Source organism: Mustela nigripes, chromosome 10 (assembly GCF_022355385.1).
Source record: "Mustela nigripes isolate SB6536 chromosome 10, MUSNIG.SB6536, whole genome shotgun sequence".
Classification (NCBI taxonomy): domain Eukaryota; kingdom Metazoa; phylum Chordata; class Mammalia; order Carnivora; family Mustelidae; genus Mustela; species Mustela nigripes.
Window position 1 is genome coordinate 3,786,681 of NC_081566.1, and position 18,555 is coordinate 3,805,235.

The 18,555-nt window shown below is 40.2% G+C and overlaps 2 protein-coding genes across 5 annotated transcripts in view; one reads left to right on the forward strand and one right to left on the reverse strand.

Moving 5' to 3' along the window:
* The window catches only part of DNM3 (dynamin 3), a 540,277-nt gene that overhangs the window by 222,853 nt on the left and 298,869 nt on the right, over window positions 1-18,555 (forward strand). For all 4 annotated transcript variants that reach the window (XM_059412463.1, XM_059412464.1, XM_059412462.1 and 1 more), the window contains exons 11-12: window positions 6,460-6,546; window positions 11,672-11,742. In XM_059412463.1, coding sequence (XP_059268446.1) covers window positions 6,460-6,546; window positions 11,672-11,742 — 158 coding nt within the window. The remainder of the gene's footprint in view (window positions 1-6,459; window positions 6,547-11,671; window positions 11,743-18,555) is intronic.
* On the reverse strand, window positions 16,807-17,430 carry LOC132026042 (adenylate kinase isoenzyme 6-like). Its single transcript, XM_059413983.1, has one exon. The coding sequence runs from the start codon at window positions 17,413-17,415 to the stop codon at window positions 16,897-16,899; it is 519 nt and encodes a 172-aa protein (XP_059269966.1). The 5' UTR covers window positions 17,416-17,430; the 3' UTR covers window positions 16,807-16,896.

Consider the following 18,555-nt stretch of genomic DNA (forward strand, 5'->3'; position numbering starts at 1 on the left):
TGGTGGGCATTGGCTCTGGTGGGCATTGGCTCTGGTGGGCATTGGCTGTCAGCTGCTCTCCTTTGCCCCCAGCTCTCCAGGGCACCCTCGCAGGGTGCTGAGGTTCTCAGGAAGCACTGAGAGGAACATCTTGTTTTTTGACCACAGTTTAGCAACTGTGCCATTTATTGGCCTCTTGAGAAACCACATTCTTGGATGGCCATCATACCAATTAATTGATTTCTTTTTTAACCCGGCTCAGAAAAAGGAAAAAAAATTAAAAAAGCTTTGCAAGGAAATAGAAAAGATGCCTTAGTTGGCTGTTAGAAATACAAAGAGAATTTTTCATTAAAAAGTGCTGTTTGAAGAAATACTGAAATGTGTGGCCTGTTAAGTGCGTAAATATCTTGTTCCGAGTACACGTACTAATCAAGTGAATCGAAAGTCCTCAGCGCGGATTTCAAGGTCCTACACGATCTTAATCCCTTCTCATCTCTAGGCTCCTCCCACTTGCCCCTTGGTCCATTCCAGCGACACTGGTCTCCTTGTTTCTTCAACAGGTCAAGGAGAGAAGATGGCAGGGTCTTTGTCCTTCTCATTGTCAATGTTGGAAAAGCCCTGCCTCGAGATATTTGTGTGGATCGCCCTTTTGCGTCTTCTCAAGTCCCTCCTCAAATGCTCCTGAATCCGAGTCCTTCTCTGACTTTTCTGTCTACAGTTACTCATGCCTCCTTTCAGACGCACGCGCGCAGCTCTCCCCATCTGCTCGCCCAACTTCGTTTTTCTGTGTGGCACCTAGGACCACATGGATTATACTCTGTATGTCTTCTGTTTTTCTCGATAAAAAATTTTCCCATTTACCTCTTTATTCTATTTCTTGACCTTTATTCTAGAATTATTTCTCATCTTTGATCACCTTTGTAAATGTGGATCTTGTGTTTTTACTTTTTTTCATAATAAATGTGATTATTTCATAATAATAAATAAGTATTTTCTCATTACCTGAATGAATCTAGCATCATGCTGTACATGAATAAAGGATTACTAGGATTTGTGGGTAGGTTTTAATTCACAGAAATGGAACAAAATTATTGTATGTTTTAATGAGCAGTAAAATCATTATTGCTACTCCGTTTGTAGTGAGTGGCCAACATTGCAAAGTTTATGGCTTTTGGATCAAAACAGAGCCCATACTTTCAGGTTAGCCAAACCAATCAACCCAAGTCATGTGCATAAAAATTTTTTTTTTCTGGTCTTTGGTCGATTTTTCTCCATTTATGTTTGATATGGAACTATGGACAGCTGGTTCCTAATAATCTGAGTCTTTGCTTGAGGCAGTGAACCCGTTACTCTTGAAGGTGTGGAAATCTTGCCTCACCTTGTGTTTGTCCCAAGAGAAACCTAATAGCATGGCTCTCGTGATCTGATTAATCAATCGTTAGTAACTTTTATAAGTGTATAATTTTTGTTTTATTGGCTAGAAAGGCTATTCAAGTGTTATTTTTTCCCCCTTAGGGAAAAATGTGCTCCTTGCTTAAAAAGTAAATTTTTATATTGAGGTACCACCAAAATAATTAAATGCTACCCTAAATAACACTTAAAGTATTGGATTTTATTAAAACATTTTGGTATTAAAAAACGTTTGATACTACTTTCTCTCAGACCATAATTAAACTTTTCTCTCAGAATTGTATATTTAAAGTTTTTCTTCCTAACATCATATGTATCGCATTCTTTCTACATTGCATATTCCTTATTACTTAAGAGTAGCCAGTATAATTTTAACAATATGCTGTTTAGAAGTAATTTGTCCTTTGGTCGATGTCCAGCTCTGTCTGGAAGCATCACTGTCGAGATTTCAGCATCGAATCTTCTGAGGCCTTTTCAGAGCAGGCTTAGCCATTTGTTTTTGTGTGTTTTCCCTTGATTTTTATAAAATATTTCTCTCTGGTATGACAGTTTATCTGTATAGTCAATCTGCCACTCAAGACTTTTTTTTAAATTTTATTTATTTATTTGACACACAGAGATCACAAGTAGGCAGAGAGGCAGGCAGAGAGAGAGGAGGAAGCAGGCTCCCCTCTGAGCAGAGAGCCTGATGCGGGTCTCGATCCCAGGACCCTGGAATCATGACCTGAACCAAAGGCAGCTGCTTCAACTGACTGAACCACCCAGGTGTCCCACAAGACTGGTTTTTAATATCAGGTAGTGTGACAAAAACTGAGCATCAAGCTGGCTTATGGCAGTTGCCCAATGAATCTTTGTTAAATGAATGACAGTCATGAAATGAGTTTAGGAATATAAAATGAGTATAACCAATAGCAAAATCTTAATTCCTTGATTCTGTACAAATCAATTTCTAGGATATTTAAATAGTTAATAGGGGAATAAATGTCTAAAGATGGTGTCTTCTAGATCAGTATTATTTTGGCATACATGATTACAATTTTGATGATTTTGACAAAGTAATATATTCTTAGAACTGCAGCCTCTCAATATGATATTCAGAGCAAATGAGATCGGAAATTATAACGGTTAACAATGGTTGAGGAAACCAATTGTGCCTTAAATAAGAAACAATGAAGAGAGGCAAGTAATTGAGCTGAGCAATCAGAGTCAAGTATTTTTTAAAACAAAGAAAAGGGTTACACAAACTGAGTGGGAGCTCCCCTGAAAGAACTCACGAGATGTGTTGGGAAGCCTGATCGGAGATCACTCAGAACGTGAGAGGGACATTTGCCTTCTTATATATGTTGTGAGAAGAATCGGGACTGGAGTGCTACATTTGAGAACCAGCAATTCAAGCCAACATTTTGTTTCTTACGCTTCTAGTCTTCCCAGATCACCCAGCTAGACAGAAGCCATACCAACTGCGGTACTGCCTTCAGCAGTGTCTCGGCCCTGCTCTGCCTAGTGTCCCTTCGACATTTCTCTCCTTTGCCTCCATGAGGCGGGTTCTCTCAGTGTCTTCTCTTTCCCTTTTGTTCCACTTAGAAGTTAGACTCACTTACTTTCCAGTTGTCTCAGTTCTGGGTACAAAGTTATGGCTCTGGTGGGCTCTTCTCCTGGTGAAATTAATCCCATGGGTACTAAGCTTGGAAAGGTCAGGAAACACACACACACACACAATCGAACTTCCTGTCACAGCCAGTAGATGGGGTGATTCAACTTCTTGGGATATTCTTGCCATTTTGGCCTTTGTCTGACTTAATGATGGCGGCCTACCACCTGGGGTCCTTCAACTACCCAATACTTTTTTGTGTGAATAAAATTAGTGGTGCCACTCTTTGGTGTTTTAAAAATAACCTTCTGCTATCATGCATTTGAATGCTGTAGAAGGCACACCTGTTCTCCTCAGAAGACCACCGTCACTGTGCAGCCGTTTTTCTGCAGGCGTGCGATTCTCTGTTTGTGTGACTGTTGTCAAAAAGCAAAGAGGTGCTGTTGTTAGCTTAGGAGCCCTTGAGCGCAGAGGGGAAACAGGGGCCCTGGTGGCCTAGGCCAGGTTAGGGTCAGATACACCGCCCAGGTTTGCACGGGTCAGGGAGAATGACTGGTGTGGATTGGCTCTCTCTTCTATACTTACAGCTTTTTACAGGCCCCACAAAAAAGAACTTAGAATATTCTCAAAATATAAAAGGGCTCCGGGGTGGTAGAACTTTTCTTGGAGAATGCTTCCAAAACTTGGAAGTGGAAGCTCCATTTATGTCCTGCAATCATTCATGAGATAAGCTTCCAAATGAGCGTACACCTCGGGACTCAGCTTGGGGTCCCAGTAACAGGGTGATGGTTTGGTGATCTCATGAAGAGACACTGGGCTGGGATTTTGAGACAACCAAGGCAATCAGGTTTCTATGCTTTTATTATGATGTTATACAAGCACTCCAGGGTCACCGTAGAAAAATTTGGAGAACATAGGGATGTATACAGAAAAAAATGCAACTTATTCATAATCCCATCAGTCAAAGAGGTTATGCCTATTAATATTTCGTAGCATTTACATACCTCTTTTTCTGTGTACAGACAGTAGATAGTAGCTTCAGGAGGTTTAATATTCATTTGTGATTTGTGATTACTATGGTTCGATGAAGATTTACGGTTTGTTGTCTAGCTAAGACTCTGTGTGTGTATACAGTTGGTGCAATCAGTGACCTTGGTTGACCATGGAGCAGCCAAGGCTCAGGGAGACCTGGTTCTAATTGCTTAAAGTTAGGAGAATATTGGTTGCTACAGCGTTACTCAAGAATTTTGAGATTTGTTAGGTTTTAGGCTACATCCTTGAAGGATATCAAGTTGTATGATAGCCCGTGACTGTGCGTAGGTGTGTGTATGTTCATGTGTAATCACGTTATACAATTAGGAGCCTAATTTTGTTCACTTAGTCTCATATTATATTATATTATTTTATTTTATATTATTAGTTATATTTATGTTATACATATATAATATAAATATATACATTATTTTATTATTTTATCATATATATCATATTATATTATAAACCTTTACCATGTTATTAGATAATATTTAGGAATTGGATAGAATAAAAAAAATTAGGTATTGAATACTATTTGGAGTGACTAATTATATCCCATAAGTGGGTCTACCTTAGCTTATTTAATGTCATTAGAGTTAGAGACTCAAGTGGTTTGAAGAGTTTGTTCATTCGTTTGTCTTATCGCTGCTATTCCAAGGAATACTGCGATGAAAGTCCGTATTATTTTCTCTCAGAATCATGTGAAGTAATCAGCTGAAAAGACGTATAAACGGATGGCTTTGAGACTTTTTGATACATATTGTCAAGTTGCTTTCCAGAAAGATCATTCTAATTGTCACTTCTTCAGCAGGTTTAAACTGTGCTAGTTTTGGTATACCTTCATTTGTAGTACGGATTATAAAAATAATCACAGCGGTTTGACAACAATAGTTATTCTCTTTGCATCACTTTGATCATTTGTGCAGTTTAATATTTTTCTTCTGCTTACGGATCATTAAGTGCTCGCTTCGGCAGCACATATACTTACTGATCATTAAATTCCTTTTTTAATTAATCCTATTCTTTGCCTGTTTTTATATTCATGTTATTCTTATTAATTTGCAAGTGCTTTTTAAAAATTTTTTGGCAAGTACTTTAAATAAGGATTGGAATTAACCTTTCGCTGCTCCTGCGTTGTGAATTCGTGCCCTTCTCTGCATCTGCTGTTGCCGTCCCGGACCGAGGGGCCGGCATTTCCCGTCTGCACGGCTGCAGCAGCCAGAATGCATAGCAGGTCTGCAAGGACCCCCGAGCTGACCCGTTTATCTTTCTGGCTTCGCAGTCGGAGCATCTTCCTCGCTCTCTGCTCCAGCAGAGAGCTGTTCCTTTATTTCGTTCACCAGTCATGGTCTCTGTCCCACAGTGTCCGCACAGGCCCCTGCTCGGAGAGCTCCGTTTTCCCCGCAGCTCTCCCTGCACTTTACCTGACTGAGTCCTTCTCCTCAGGCGTCCTTAAGCATTCTCACAGGATCCCATTCTTCTTCCTTACATTGAAAACAACTGCCACTAATTCATTCCCTACCGTAAAATAAATGTTTGATAATCACCTGCACAATTTAGATGGGATGAATGATGTACACACAAACACATCTGTTAGGAAAGAATTTAAAAAATAGCTCTGTGGTTCATGGAATGAATCCTTCTCCAAGAGTGGTGGGCCAGACAAGGGGCTCTGGAGTCTGAGGACTTGCTTGGAATCCTGGACCCACCCATTCTGAGCTGTTTACTCTTGGGCAAGTTACTTAACTTCTCTGGGCTTTACTGTTTTCCTTTGTAAACTGGGGTTAATAATAGAATCGATCTTTTATGATTGTTGTGAATTTTGAAGGAGAGAATTCGTGAGGTGTTTAGCACAGCCTAGAACATGGTAAGTGCTCCACAAATGTGAGTGAATATTCTCCTTTTCTTTCTTTTTTTTTTTTTTATTTTATTTATTCCTTTGACAGAGACAGATCAGAAGTAGGCAGAGAGGCAGGCAGAGAGAGAGGGAAGCAGGCTCCCTGCCGAGTAGAGAGCCCGATGCGGGGCTCGATCCCAGGACCCTGAGATCATGACCTGAGCTGAAGGCAGAGGCCCAACCCGCTGAGCCCCCCGGGCGCCCCTTATTCTCCTTTTCATCCTCATTTCCATCTTCCTCATCTGTGAACTTTATCAAGTGCCAACTCTGTAGAGCATAGAAGTGGATGGTATTGGGGTTTCTGGGTTGTTGTTTTTCAGGGCGTCTCCCCACTGGTTGTAATTCCTATTCCTATCAGATAATGTAGTTATGTGGATTACGGTTTGTGGACCCCTCCTGTCACTCTGCCATTTTTCTTTAGGATATTTTACTTTTGCTTCCAGATTTGCAGTATGTACCTTCTGTAAGAGAAAATAATTTATCTCTGCTTCTCTTTCTGAAGCATAACTTTTTGAGTATTAACACTCAGATCTGTGTCTCTTAACAGCTGGCCAACTTCCCCAGACTCTGTGAGGAAACAGAAAGGATCGTTGCCAACCACATTCGCGAACGAGAAGGGAAGACAAAGGACCAGGTGAGGGGAGGTTTCCTGGGCGGGCAAGGTCCTTGTGGGGAGTGGAAGGTCTCTCTTCAGGACTGTCTGATGGTCTCCAACAGTTGGCCTGTCTCTGAATGGAAAAAAGGCACTGGAAGCACAACCGCATATGTTTATTTGTACTTATTTATGAATTTTATCCGTGTGTTGCTATGCTAACATCTTGTGTATGTTAAAAATATAAACAAGTGTAAAAACTTGAGAAGCGTGGCATTTTGAAAGCAGTAGTAGGAGTTCTGTTATTTGTTTTTCCCTCAGTGCGCCGTGGATCATCGTGTGTACCCCTAGCATGTACGCACCCCACTTTGAAAATCAAGAACCCAGACACACCCACATTTTTTCTTGAAGCAGGGGTTCTTAACGTTTCATGTGCCCACAGATGGGCATCGGGATATTCATAAATTCCAAAAATGTGATGCACAATGTCTGGAGTTTGTGACTTCTTTTCTGAGGTGCTTATCCATGGAACCTACGATTGGAAAACAAAATGTTTAAGAACACCTCTTTTAAACATTTCTGTTTAGTAAAAGCATATGGCTTGCAAGGCGTGACCTTAAAATTACCTTCTCATCCTATTTAGCTCTGTAAATTCAAAAGATTATTTTATTGGAAGATCACACATTAAAAAAGAAAAGCTAAGAACTGTGTGAAAATAATAAAAGCTTCTTAAATTTAGGTAGATTTTGTTCTTGGTTATTTAGAAAACATTATATTGGGAAGCACGGAGCTTTTCAAGTGCTCTTGGATTCCAGGACACAGCTGTGACAGTGCGGAGAGGACACTGGACCCAGGCCATGTGTGCTCCACAAAATAACAGCATGTTCCTATGAAAATCACTCCTCAGGACTGTTGTTTTCTCATGTACAACATTGGGATGTTGGTTTGTATGATCTCAGAAGTCTCTCTAAGTTAGAACTCCCAAGATTTTTGTGCTTCTTAGGTGAGTTGGAAAGGCGGAGAGGGATAGCCGGGGAAAAGAGGAGGAAGGCCAAATAGAAGAGCGAGACCAAGTGCAGGGAGAGAGACGCAGCCAGCCTGCCTCAGAGGGTGCCTGCAGGGGTGCGGAGGGCTCGTGGGCGGGGAGGGGTGGCAGGGGAAAGTGAAGAGACAGAAGGACGGAGGCCCAGTAGGTTGGGATATTGATTCAGTTACAGCTCGCTCTCTGCTTGACTATGGGATTCCTTGCTGCTACTTTTTCCATTGTGCTTTGAAAGTTAACCATGATTTATAGTTTTCACTTGTTTTCCAGCTTCTGCATCCTTGGATAGATACAGTAGCCAAAAGAGGAAAGAATAGGCATTGTGACTTAGTGGAAATAAACAAACTAGTATTAACTCATGAGCCAATGAAATGAAGCTGAGGGCCAGACATAAAATCCCGCCACGCAGAGATCCCCCGCATATCTAACATCGTGGCTGCTGTCGGACCAAGGAAGCTTATGTTCTAGTATCAGCCATACTCCTGACTTAAAGTCAATAAGATAACTGTTTTAATTTAGCATCTTTGTAAAATTCAAGGGATAATATATCCTACTTAACTCTTAGGAATCCTATGTAAAAACAATATTGAAGAAAACGTAGTACAATTATTATCTTCATTATAAGCAGCTGTTAACCTCTTCATGTTTCATGTTTTAGAGTTTTTGTTTTCCTAAAATGATACTCTCAGACAGCGTCGTTGTTGGGATTGTGGGCTTCCGGTGCAGCCTGCCCGGGCTCGAATGCAGGCCACCTCGGTACTTTCTGTGTAATAACAAGATACTCGCCGTCTCATGCTTCGGTTTCCCCAACTTAACGTGGAGTAAATAATGTCGGTTAACTCAGAAGCTTTTGTGACGATGACGTAAAGTCACCCACATACAGCTCTTAGTTCTTATTTAATTTTAGTGGTTTTTGTTGTTTTTCCTGAAGAGCTGTGACACATAGGGTCTGTGAGAAAGAATTGCCTTTTCTGATTTCAAGAGAAATTGTCTTCCATCTGCAACTCTGAGGTAGTGATGAATCCACTCTCCAGGTGGCCCATAAGGGATGGGGCAGGTGTCTGTCTCCGAAGGGGCCATCTCTGATGGGCTGGTCTGACAGTTAATCAGTTAAGGACTTGAAGAAGCTGGTGCTTGACCCCTGTGATATGGACCTGTGCAGCGTAGCAAGACCATACGTGCTCTTAGTAATGGGAATATGTCCGTGTGTATAGATCTCACGTACGAGTTCCGAACTCTGTGCTGCTTTGGGTCATGTGATGCTTCTGACTAGCTGGTCAGAGGGTGACCCATTTCCGCCAGCCTCTGTAGCGGAAATGCTTTGAGGTGTTCTTGTAGTTAGTTCTCAGTTTTAAAAAAATTTTAAGAACACTATTAGCGGCCTCTGCTCTGGAGGCTTTGCATGGGGTGAAAGTCTTAACAATTTATATATATTATATATATTAATAATTTATATGTATATATATATGGGGAAACCATAAATCTGTGAATTTTTTTCTTAAACAGTTTTTTCAAACATCTACGTGTGCCTGCTCGTCTTCTAGTGTGTGTCCCTGCCTGTGAAGGTAGCTGACTTTGTGGCGATTCTGCTAGCAGGGGTAGCTTTGCTTTTCTTTAACTCAGTATTCAATAACTGTGGCTAAAAAGGCAGTGAGAAACTCTGAGAAAGTGAAAAAGTGGGGAAAAAATGTACTATTTTCCTTTTCATCCCCCACATGCGACCTGGCTCTTTTCCTAGGATGAACACAGACTCCCAGTTTCCAGGAATATGAATGAGAGCAGCCATAGTTTTTTTTTTTTTTTTTCTACTTTTTTCCTATACTGCAGTCCAAGTTAATGTGCATGAACAGCCAAGATATTCATGACAACCTTAGGCAGTGTTGAGAGTTATGTAGATATTTGGCTCTTTGTGGTGGCGACGATTTATCTGTGCTTAAACATTATGGTTTATTGATATAAACCCTTGGCCAAACAGATTTGGGAGTATGACAGTTAATAGAATCTGGCTTCATTGTAGGGAGAAGGGAGGCAACCCCACCGATAATCTAATAACAACAACTTCTCCTAACTCTGTAGCTTCCTTCATTAAGAGAAGAAATGAAACTGTATCTGAGGATAGGAAACTTTTCACGCAAGGACGGTATTAGTGACCATACCTTGACTTTGTGATTGGTAGTGGGGATGGATTTGGGAAGATCCATTTCTTCTCTCTGGCAGGTCCCCTTGGGACTCAGAGATGACCGCCTGAGACTGGCCATGAAAGCAAAGCCTTCGAGCTCATAGCACTGGGTAGTGAGAGACAATAAGTGGCCAGGTACTAATTATACGGTAATAAATTGCTCCTTTTAAAGCAAAGTCTTCTTCAGGGGTGGTAGAAATTATAAATTCAGAGCTGTAAATACTTACTGGGCACCAGCTGTGTGTCCCATGCTAGATTACGGGTCTACAGTGGTGAACAAGACAAGGTAATTCCTGCTTCCATGGAGCTCCTTGCACTCTTGTAGGGAAGCAAAACATCAAACAAAATATATACAAATAATCAGTTACATTTGTGGTATATACAGTAAGTAAAAAGTGTAAGGTGTGGTGTACATATAAAATATAATAGGATCGATAGTCTACGGGGCAGTAATAGCTTGATCCAGTCTGGTTTGGGGGGTACAGGTTGAGGATCTGAGAAGGCTTTCCTGGGGAAATACTCTCTGGGAAGCATTATTGCGCCCCTGTCCATGAGCTGTTATTAGGAGGGCACTGATGCACTCTAATATCATCTTCTGTGAAGAAGGCCATGTGACTGTGCCTGCTGTGTTTCTCAGATGTTTGTTCAACAGTCAAAGTACAGGGCTCTGGAACTTTGTGGGCAAGGATTCTTCTTTTTAAGATTTTATTGATTTATTTGAGAGAGAGAGTGAGTGAGCATGAGTGGGGATTGGGGAGGGGCAGAGGGAGAGGGAGAAGCAGACTTCCTGCTGAGCAGGGAGCCCCACATGGCAACACAGAACTCCATCCCAGGACCCCAGGATCATGACATGAGGCAAAGGCAGCTGCTTGACCGACTGAGCCTCTCAGGTGCCCCTGTGGGCAGGGAATCCTAAGTATTTTTTCCTATTAACAAGTCTCAACATTCTAGAAAAACCGGGGACACAGTGGGAGAACAAAAGGAAACAGGAAGGGGAACTCAGTTTGGGATATCTCTTGACTACAGCTCTCCTATGCTTTCTGGTTGGTTGCTGCATCCTCTCTGGTTCTAAACCCTCTTGGCTCCTATTGAAGAATATTTTCTCCAGAGGGACTTTCCAAATCTCTGACTTGTGATTCAAACATTTTCATGTTTCATGTTTACTGGAACATGCATTCAATTCATTCCTTGACAGCTTGATTGAATGTGCGTGATGTTCTAGGCTCTGGGGATTGATCAGCAGATACGGCAGGTGGGGTCTGTATAAGGAATATGTAGAAACTTAGGTGTCAACGTGTGGTAGTGCTACAAAGAAAAGTAAGGCAGGGTGACGGGATCTGAAGAGAGTGCTAGTTTAGACAGAAGGAGCAGGGAGGGTCCCTCTGAGGAGGTGATCCTTCAGCAGAGACCTGAATGGAGTTTTGCTTTGATAATGAAGCCTGGTGATCTCAAGGACTTTTCTATATATTTGAATATTGCCTTTTTGAGCTGGTTGATGAGATGTTTCTTCTGCTTGCCTAAAAGGAGCTTAAAGAGGTAGAAAAGAAGAGGAAAAACAAGAGATAATATTGTTATTTCATGGCTATTAGACAGTGTCTACAGGAGCAGCCCCTCACTGGTACACACATGTCCTTTTAAACATTATGCCTACATTTTAGAAGATCAGAATAGAATTAGAAATAGGCAAACCGTACCGTACATGCCTGTAAACTCTAATTCTGTTGTCTTCATGTGGGACTCTGGCTTCTGATGTAGATTTTTAATTTCTGTACTTAGAGTAAAAATTACGAGAGTCTAATGAAAAAATTTAATGCAGCTTTTCATTTTAACTGAAGCATCTTTTTAGGAAATCAGATGAAGATAAGTCATTTGCAGGCAATCACTCACTTTTGTATCAAGAATGTTTATGAGGGGTTTTCACTGAAGTATTTCTCTTTGACCTACAGGTTCTTCTACTGATCGACATCCAAGTCTCCTACATCAATACCAACCACGAAGATTTCATTGGCTTTGCAAAGTACGTGAAACGCTTGATTGCCACAAGCATTCCCCCTGCTGGTTTGGTTAGAAAGCACATTGTGAATTTCTGCTACAATCCTACTACGTTTGAGAGCACATTCTGTGTCAGGATTAACTCTGAGTCGACCACGTAGGAGGTCTGAACCTCATGGCCATGAGGCCGTGTTTTCTCGATAAAGTAGTTGGCTCTTTCATTGTGCGGCATATGAAGTCATATGGGTCTTGGATAGTCATTGCTTTTGGATGATGATCTGCAGTTTGTACTTGAACTCTCATAGATAAGCAGGAACAGATGCACATTTAAAATATGTTTGGGAACACTTTCTCACAGAAATTTGAAGCAACAAATGCAATTCACAGGATACAAGCTATTTTAACATCCCTAAATAAGAATATAGAGGTCTATTTTTTTTTTTAAACTATCCTTTCTAAACTTAGATGGGATCTTTTTGGATGAACATTCTCTTTTCTACAGCGTGTTTATACTTCACATAATCTTGTCTATATATTGCTGTTCTATCATGCATGTATTCTATTATATTTAAATATTCTACTGCTATATTCCTAGATAATGTCATATGGATATGCTTAGTTATTCGGGGCTGGTCATTCAGCATGTGACATTTTCAAGACCCTGATTTCATCGTTTTTTTCCTGCCCTTTAGTGGGACCAGTTTTTGTTTGCTTTTAAGGGGTATTCATTATAACTTTAGAATATATCTGTGGCACGTACATGGTTCCAACTTCAAGTATATAAAGCATGGTCTATTTTATAAAAATATAAACTAAAAGGATCAAGTACCATTACTTGAACTGCATATTCAAGAAGAGGACAAGTAAAAATATATATAACAACAAAATGTATAACAATTTTATTTAATTATACTCTGACTTAGAAGCAACACATATGTAGATCATGTCAGTGAGAATACACAGTGGCCTGAGGGATTTCGAGGCATGTGTTAGGGAGCAAAGGCCCAATTATCCAATGGAAACTTGTCTCATTCTAAGTGTGGCTATTGTCGGGATGCCTTAACTAAGGGTGTAGACATATTTTGCATCCATTGTGTGGTAGTTAGATTTTTTCAACTATTTTCTGTCTTTGACCTATGTGTAAAGTTGTTAGAGCACAGTGATGAGTACGTCCCTTTGGTCAGTTGCACGTTTAGCCACACCACCCGTTCCAACTTCTAGACAGGGCTTTCCTCCATGGGCATTTCACATAGACCTGCCCCCCTCTCTTTTTCAGCCCCTGTGGCTCTCACCATCTGCACTGCTCATTTCCCTCTGCAAAATCACCAGTAGGAAGAAACCTAGACTCTGATATGCCTTTCTATCCCTAGGCTTGGAAGTCGGGACCTGAGAATTTCTGCCCAGTTTCCAGCACCATCAGTGAACTCTGTGTGCTGGTGCCAAGCATTACACTAGTTGCTATGGGGGAAAATATATAAGAAAAAGAAAAAATATTTTTGTCTTTAGGAGCTTGCCTAATAATCGAAAAGTAGAGAGAAACACATGTAAAAAGTTAAGCTGACACATTCTCCATTTACTTCACTTGCTTCTTTGAGGAATTTAAAAGAACAACAAACCCTTGAATCATTTGAAATAACAGGAATGCTGCCTTTAATGTTGATTTTTATTGGTTACAAATGCCAGTTAGGTTCTTATAAAAATGTAGCAGATGTAGATGTAAACTTGGCACCATAACTTAGGAGTGAAAAAGATGTTGCAACATTGCCCCTTTGTGGTACCTGGTTCAAGGAGGAAGCAGAGAAGAATCCTAAGGAGTTTGGAAAAGGCTTGTTTTTGAACAGGTTTTGTAATCAGTGCTGCAATTTAATTTCACCCTGGGGTCTTCTTGAAACGTCCCCTTCCCAGATTACTTACTTATATTTTTTATAAACATTTATTTATTTTAAAGAGAGAGTGCGTGAGTGTGCTCAAGTGCAGGGGGCAGGGGTGGGTAGGGCTGGGGGAGCGGGAGAGAGAGAATCTCAAGCAGGGCCCCCTGCTGAACGTGGGGCCTCACGCGGGGCTCAGCCTCATGACCCTGAGATCGTGACCTGAGCCAAGACCAAGAGTTGGACGTTCAACCAGCTACCCTGCCCAGGCGCCCCATACACTTAATTTGTTTAAAGATAAGTAGTCCAGAGTTTCAATATATATATTTTTTAACCTCAGAAGCTGTTCAACTACAGTATTATATTAACTAGGTTTCCGGAGGCATATAATTTTCAAATATAAGTACTTGAAACTCAGCTTTTTGATGCAGTCTGTCCATAATCCAGGTGACTGCCCTGTTTTTCCAGCGGTGAGATAAGACTCCGAACCTTTATTATGTTGGGGGAGAACAAGGAAGCATTGTTCAAACTGCTCTAGAAACCTAGCAACTTTGCACAGTTTTCATCGATTTTAAACTGCACATCCAGACTTTCTTTTAAAGGACTGGCCTGGGAGTCAACAGTCTGGGTATTTTTTCCATGGTTTGTCACTGGTGAGCTTTGGGGTTTGGCAATTCAGTTAGCCATTCTATATCTCAGTTTACTGCTCTAGCAAATGGAATGATAAACGATCCCTGTCTTGTGTACCTTTCAGGAGTGTTGGAAGATCACGTTAATGAAGTTATGGGAAAGTGTTTTTGCAAACTGTTGTGTAGACCGTAAAAGTGAGAAAGCGACACACACACACACACACACACACACACACACACACACACACACTTGATTACTAGGCACCATTTTACTTTGTTATGAAATTTATGATGACTGGAGTATGATTGCCGCTGGAATATTCTTTTAGTTGCTGACATTGTCTCTAAATGAGACTCAGAGGTGAATGTTCTTTCCCTTTGTATGCAGAGTTGGAGTGCATTTCAGTGTGACATGGGACAATTATGAATATGAAGAAATGTTCATTTCAAAATCACTTAAGGGGTTGTGGTATTTTTTTGTGCTTTTAAAATTAAAAAAATATGGTTGTAGCTATAAATTTTAAAGTTGGCAGGAATGCTGTTTCCATCACAGAAGAAAAGTCAAGCCATATTTGAAGACAATTATGTAAGTATTTTAAAGTTCCAAAGATAGAAAATTAAGGTCTGGAGTTGAGAAAAATAAGCATTTATTTCACGAGATTTTTAGAGAGTCGCCAAAAGTGGGGGGGGGGGCACTTCTCATGTTTATAGGATGGTGATGGACATAGTATTTTACACACACATCTATTTTTTTAAACCAGATGACTTTTGTTCTAAAAATTAAAAAAAAAAAAACAAATTGCTAAAATTAGATTAACAGAGTATTAATTCTCAGAGTAGGGTTCAGGACATCTCAAATTTGTCCCCTTCCCTCTGTAGACCGTATTGCACCATGATGAATGTGTGGAAATTTTTTTTCATCTCCCAGCTATTCATTAAACATGGACCATAAAATATGTACCACGTGTAGCGTGTCCAAGAAAGCACTGCTGTGGGCTTGCTTTGGAATTTCCTGATTTCTGAAAGCTTGATCTTTCAACTATAATATAGTTTCTGAATCTAAGAGTTGAGTATTTCAGAAGAAAATGCCAACTTTCCTCCTGACTTAAGGATTTTAATTTATCATTCTTCTCTGTTTAAAAAAACCCTACATTCTATATTTTTTACACAATTCTGGTTTTTGTTATGCAAGAAAACAAAAGCTAGCCCAATTATTCTTTTATTCACTTCCCTTCTTCCCTGTAATCCTGCCGGATTTGAATAGAGAGGCAGGCTAGTTAGCTGAATGCCTTGAGAAGTGACTTTCACATTCTTGTGTTCTTCTTTGTTTGTTCCATGGGCACAATTTGCTTTCTGTCTACAGCTTACGTAGTCCAGTGGTTTAAGAGAAAAATAGGCCCCAGATATAGACCGTTAGAGAAATATCTCTGAGCCATGAGCAGAAGACCAAGGTCCGTTTTTCAATCTGCTGGGTTGGTCTCAACACCTGTTTTCTCATTGTTGAAATGATACAGTGTGCAGATTTCAGTTCTTGTTATATGACTACCATGAAAATTCTATTGGTTTTAATATTCATTGTATCTCTTTCCTGATCCTCTGGAATGTCTTTGTTGCCGTTTTATGAAAGGGGGTATATGGGAACCTTGGAACCAAATTCTAGACTAACGTTGGTTTTTCCCTTTGCATTCTTTTTTCCCCCAATACATATTCTATTCTATTATTTTTTATTGTGTGTATATTTTTCATTTTTAAATTTTTTATGTATTTAATTTTTTCAGTGTTCCAAGATTCATTGTTTATGCACCACACCCAGTGCTCCGTGCAATACGTGCCCTCCTTAATACCCACCACCAGGCTTAACCAACCCTTTCCCCCCTCCCCTCCTATTATATTCTATTATAATAGTGTTTCTAGTTCCTATTCTTTTTTTTTTTTTAAAGATTTTATTTATTTATTTGACAGAGAGAGATCACAAGTAGGCAGAGAGGCAGGCAGAGAGAGAGAGAGAGGAGGAAGCAAGCTCCCTGCTGAGCAGAGAGCCCGATGCGGCACTCGATCCCAGGACCCTGAGATCATGACTTGAGCCGAAGGCAGTGGCTTAACCCACTGAGCCACCCAGGCGCCCACTAGTTCCTATTCTTATATGAGAATGTTCTCTCTTGTGGAATCAAATTTTAGGTATTATAACAAGATTATCCTTTTGACTTATATGCAGATTCAGGAACTAAATCCTTGGTTGCTTACTGGGACTATTATCAGGTAGAAATATAGGGTTGAACAATAGGGCATCATTAGTATCATCTATTCCAATCAGTTATGAATTCTTTTCTTCTTTTTTTTTAATCCTTAGTCTTAATTTTTATTTTAAGGGATCATCTTCATTTTCTTTTGCAATCAGCTTAGAAGATAGCCACCCCTTTGGTCAGATTTATTTATTCTTTAGCAGGTAAAGCATTTAAGATGACAGTTTTTACTCTAAATCCTTAATGATATTAGATATACTATACTTGAGAATATTTTGCTTTTTCATGGAAGAAAAAAGCCCAAACATAAACCTTTAGATTATCCATCTACTAGTCCTGCAGCACAATCTTAATAAAGAAGTTTTACTGATAATTGGACAATTTATTCATTATGGCAGGGATATAACAAGAGTGGTTGTAAAGTGGCCAGTCTTGTAAGTCAGGACCTATGATCCTTGATCCACTGCTTAATCCACTTCAATATCTGATTGATATTATCTTCTAGATCTTCTGGTTTATTGCTGGGCAGTTGATGTACTATTTCTTCCTTGTAAGATGCTAATGCTTCTTCATAAAGAATTTGAAAAATTTCACACTGAATATTGTCTTTTAGTTTCTTTTCATTATAACCCCTTGTTTCAAGTCTTTTGTACAATACACTGTTATCTGCTTGCAGCACAAAAACTGTATGAAACCAGCGTTCAGGGAAGAAATCACAACCATTGTAATCAACAATAACTCCACCTTCACTCATTTGGCTTTCCAATTCATCAACTACTCTATCTTCATCTAAAATGGGGCATTCATACTCTTCATCATAGCCATCATATAACTGCCCTTCTCGAGCTAAATCACCCACATTAATGTATTTCAGTCCTGATCTTGATGCAAGTCCTTTGCCTAGCATGGTTTTTCCAACCCCTGGTGTACCGGTGAGTAGGATGTTCGGAAGCAACATGGTCCTCACTGCGCTGGCTCCTCAGTTATGAATTCTAATGTTTTAAGCGCCATTTTAAAAATAAGCAGACTTCTACTTTTCTCTTTCATTCTCAAATCTGTTATATTTAACATTATCTTCATCCTTAAAATGGATCTCAGGAGGTGAGTTATGCTTCTTTGATAGGCCCCCAAGTTCTGGAGGGTTTTCTTGCATAATATTTAGCCTGTGACTTCACTAAAGATCCAGGGGGAATCGACATCATGTAGTTTTCTTCCCCTTTTGGCTTCAGTCTGAATGGACGGAGCCAAGCTGGCCCATGGTGAGCTTCACTCTTGGGACTCTCGGCGGGCGCTCAGAATCCTCTTGGGTTAATATAAAAGAACATTCCGACGGAGCTTCTTAACTCCAGAGCACAGCTGCCCAGTAGAACTTTGTGAAGGGATGGGAGTATTTTGTAATCTGTGCAGTCCAGTACAATAGCTTCTAGACACACACACCTATTGGGTAGCTTAAATGTGGCTAGTACAACAAAAGAAATGAGAGCTAAATTAAATTTTAATTAATTAAATATTTTGATTGAAATAGCCACATCTGGCTACCAGCAACTGTACTGGATGGCATAGTTCTAGAGTATGGTGAGTCCAGCTGGTTTCTCTGAGACCTTCAGTGCTGACCCATACTTCACCGACAGCTTGGTGGTGACCTACAGTGGTAGCTACTAGGAGAGGAAAAGGAGATAAGTTCGTTAGGTGCTGCTAAGCCAATTCCAAGGCTTAGGAATGTGGAGTCAACTCTTTAAATGTTCTGTCACCAAAGTAGGAAGCATGGGCCTTTTCCTTATACTGCCTTAGTGTGTATGTTGCTGTTTTGCTACTATTTTCTCTATTATGGTCACTACTAAAGTTTCATTTCATTCCGTGTCTCCTCTACGAACAAACATAGTGGTGGAGGGAGAGGCACACCTAAACATTTGCCATGGAATATGGGTCTTTGAGGGACTCCCATTTTCTTGGTTCACTTGAGCCCCTTCGACTTCCCTTTTTTCTTTCTCATTTGTCTTTCACTTTTCATCCCACTGCAGCCTTTTTCCTTTCAAAGATTTTATTATTTGAGAGATTGAGAGAACGAGTGGGAGGAGGGACAGAAGAAGAAGCAGAC

Excerpts from the sequence above, each read along its gene's own strand:
- LOC132026042 (XM_059413983.1), bottom strand. The coding sequence starts at position 17,415 with ATGTTGCTTCCGAACATCCTACTCACCGGTACACCAGGGGTTGGAAAA.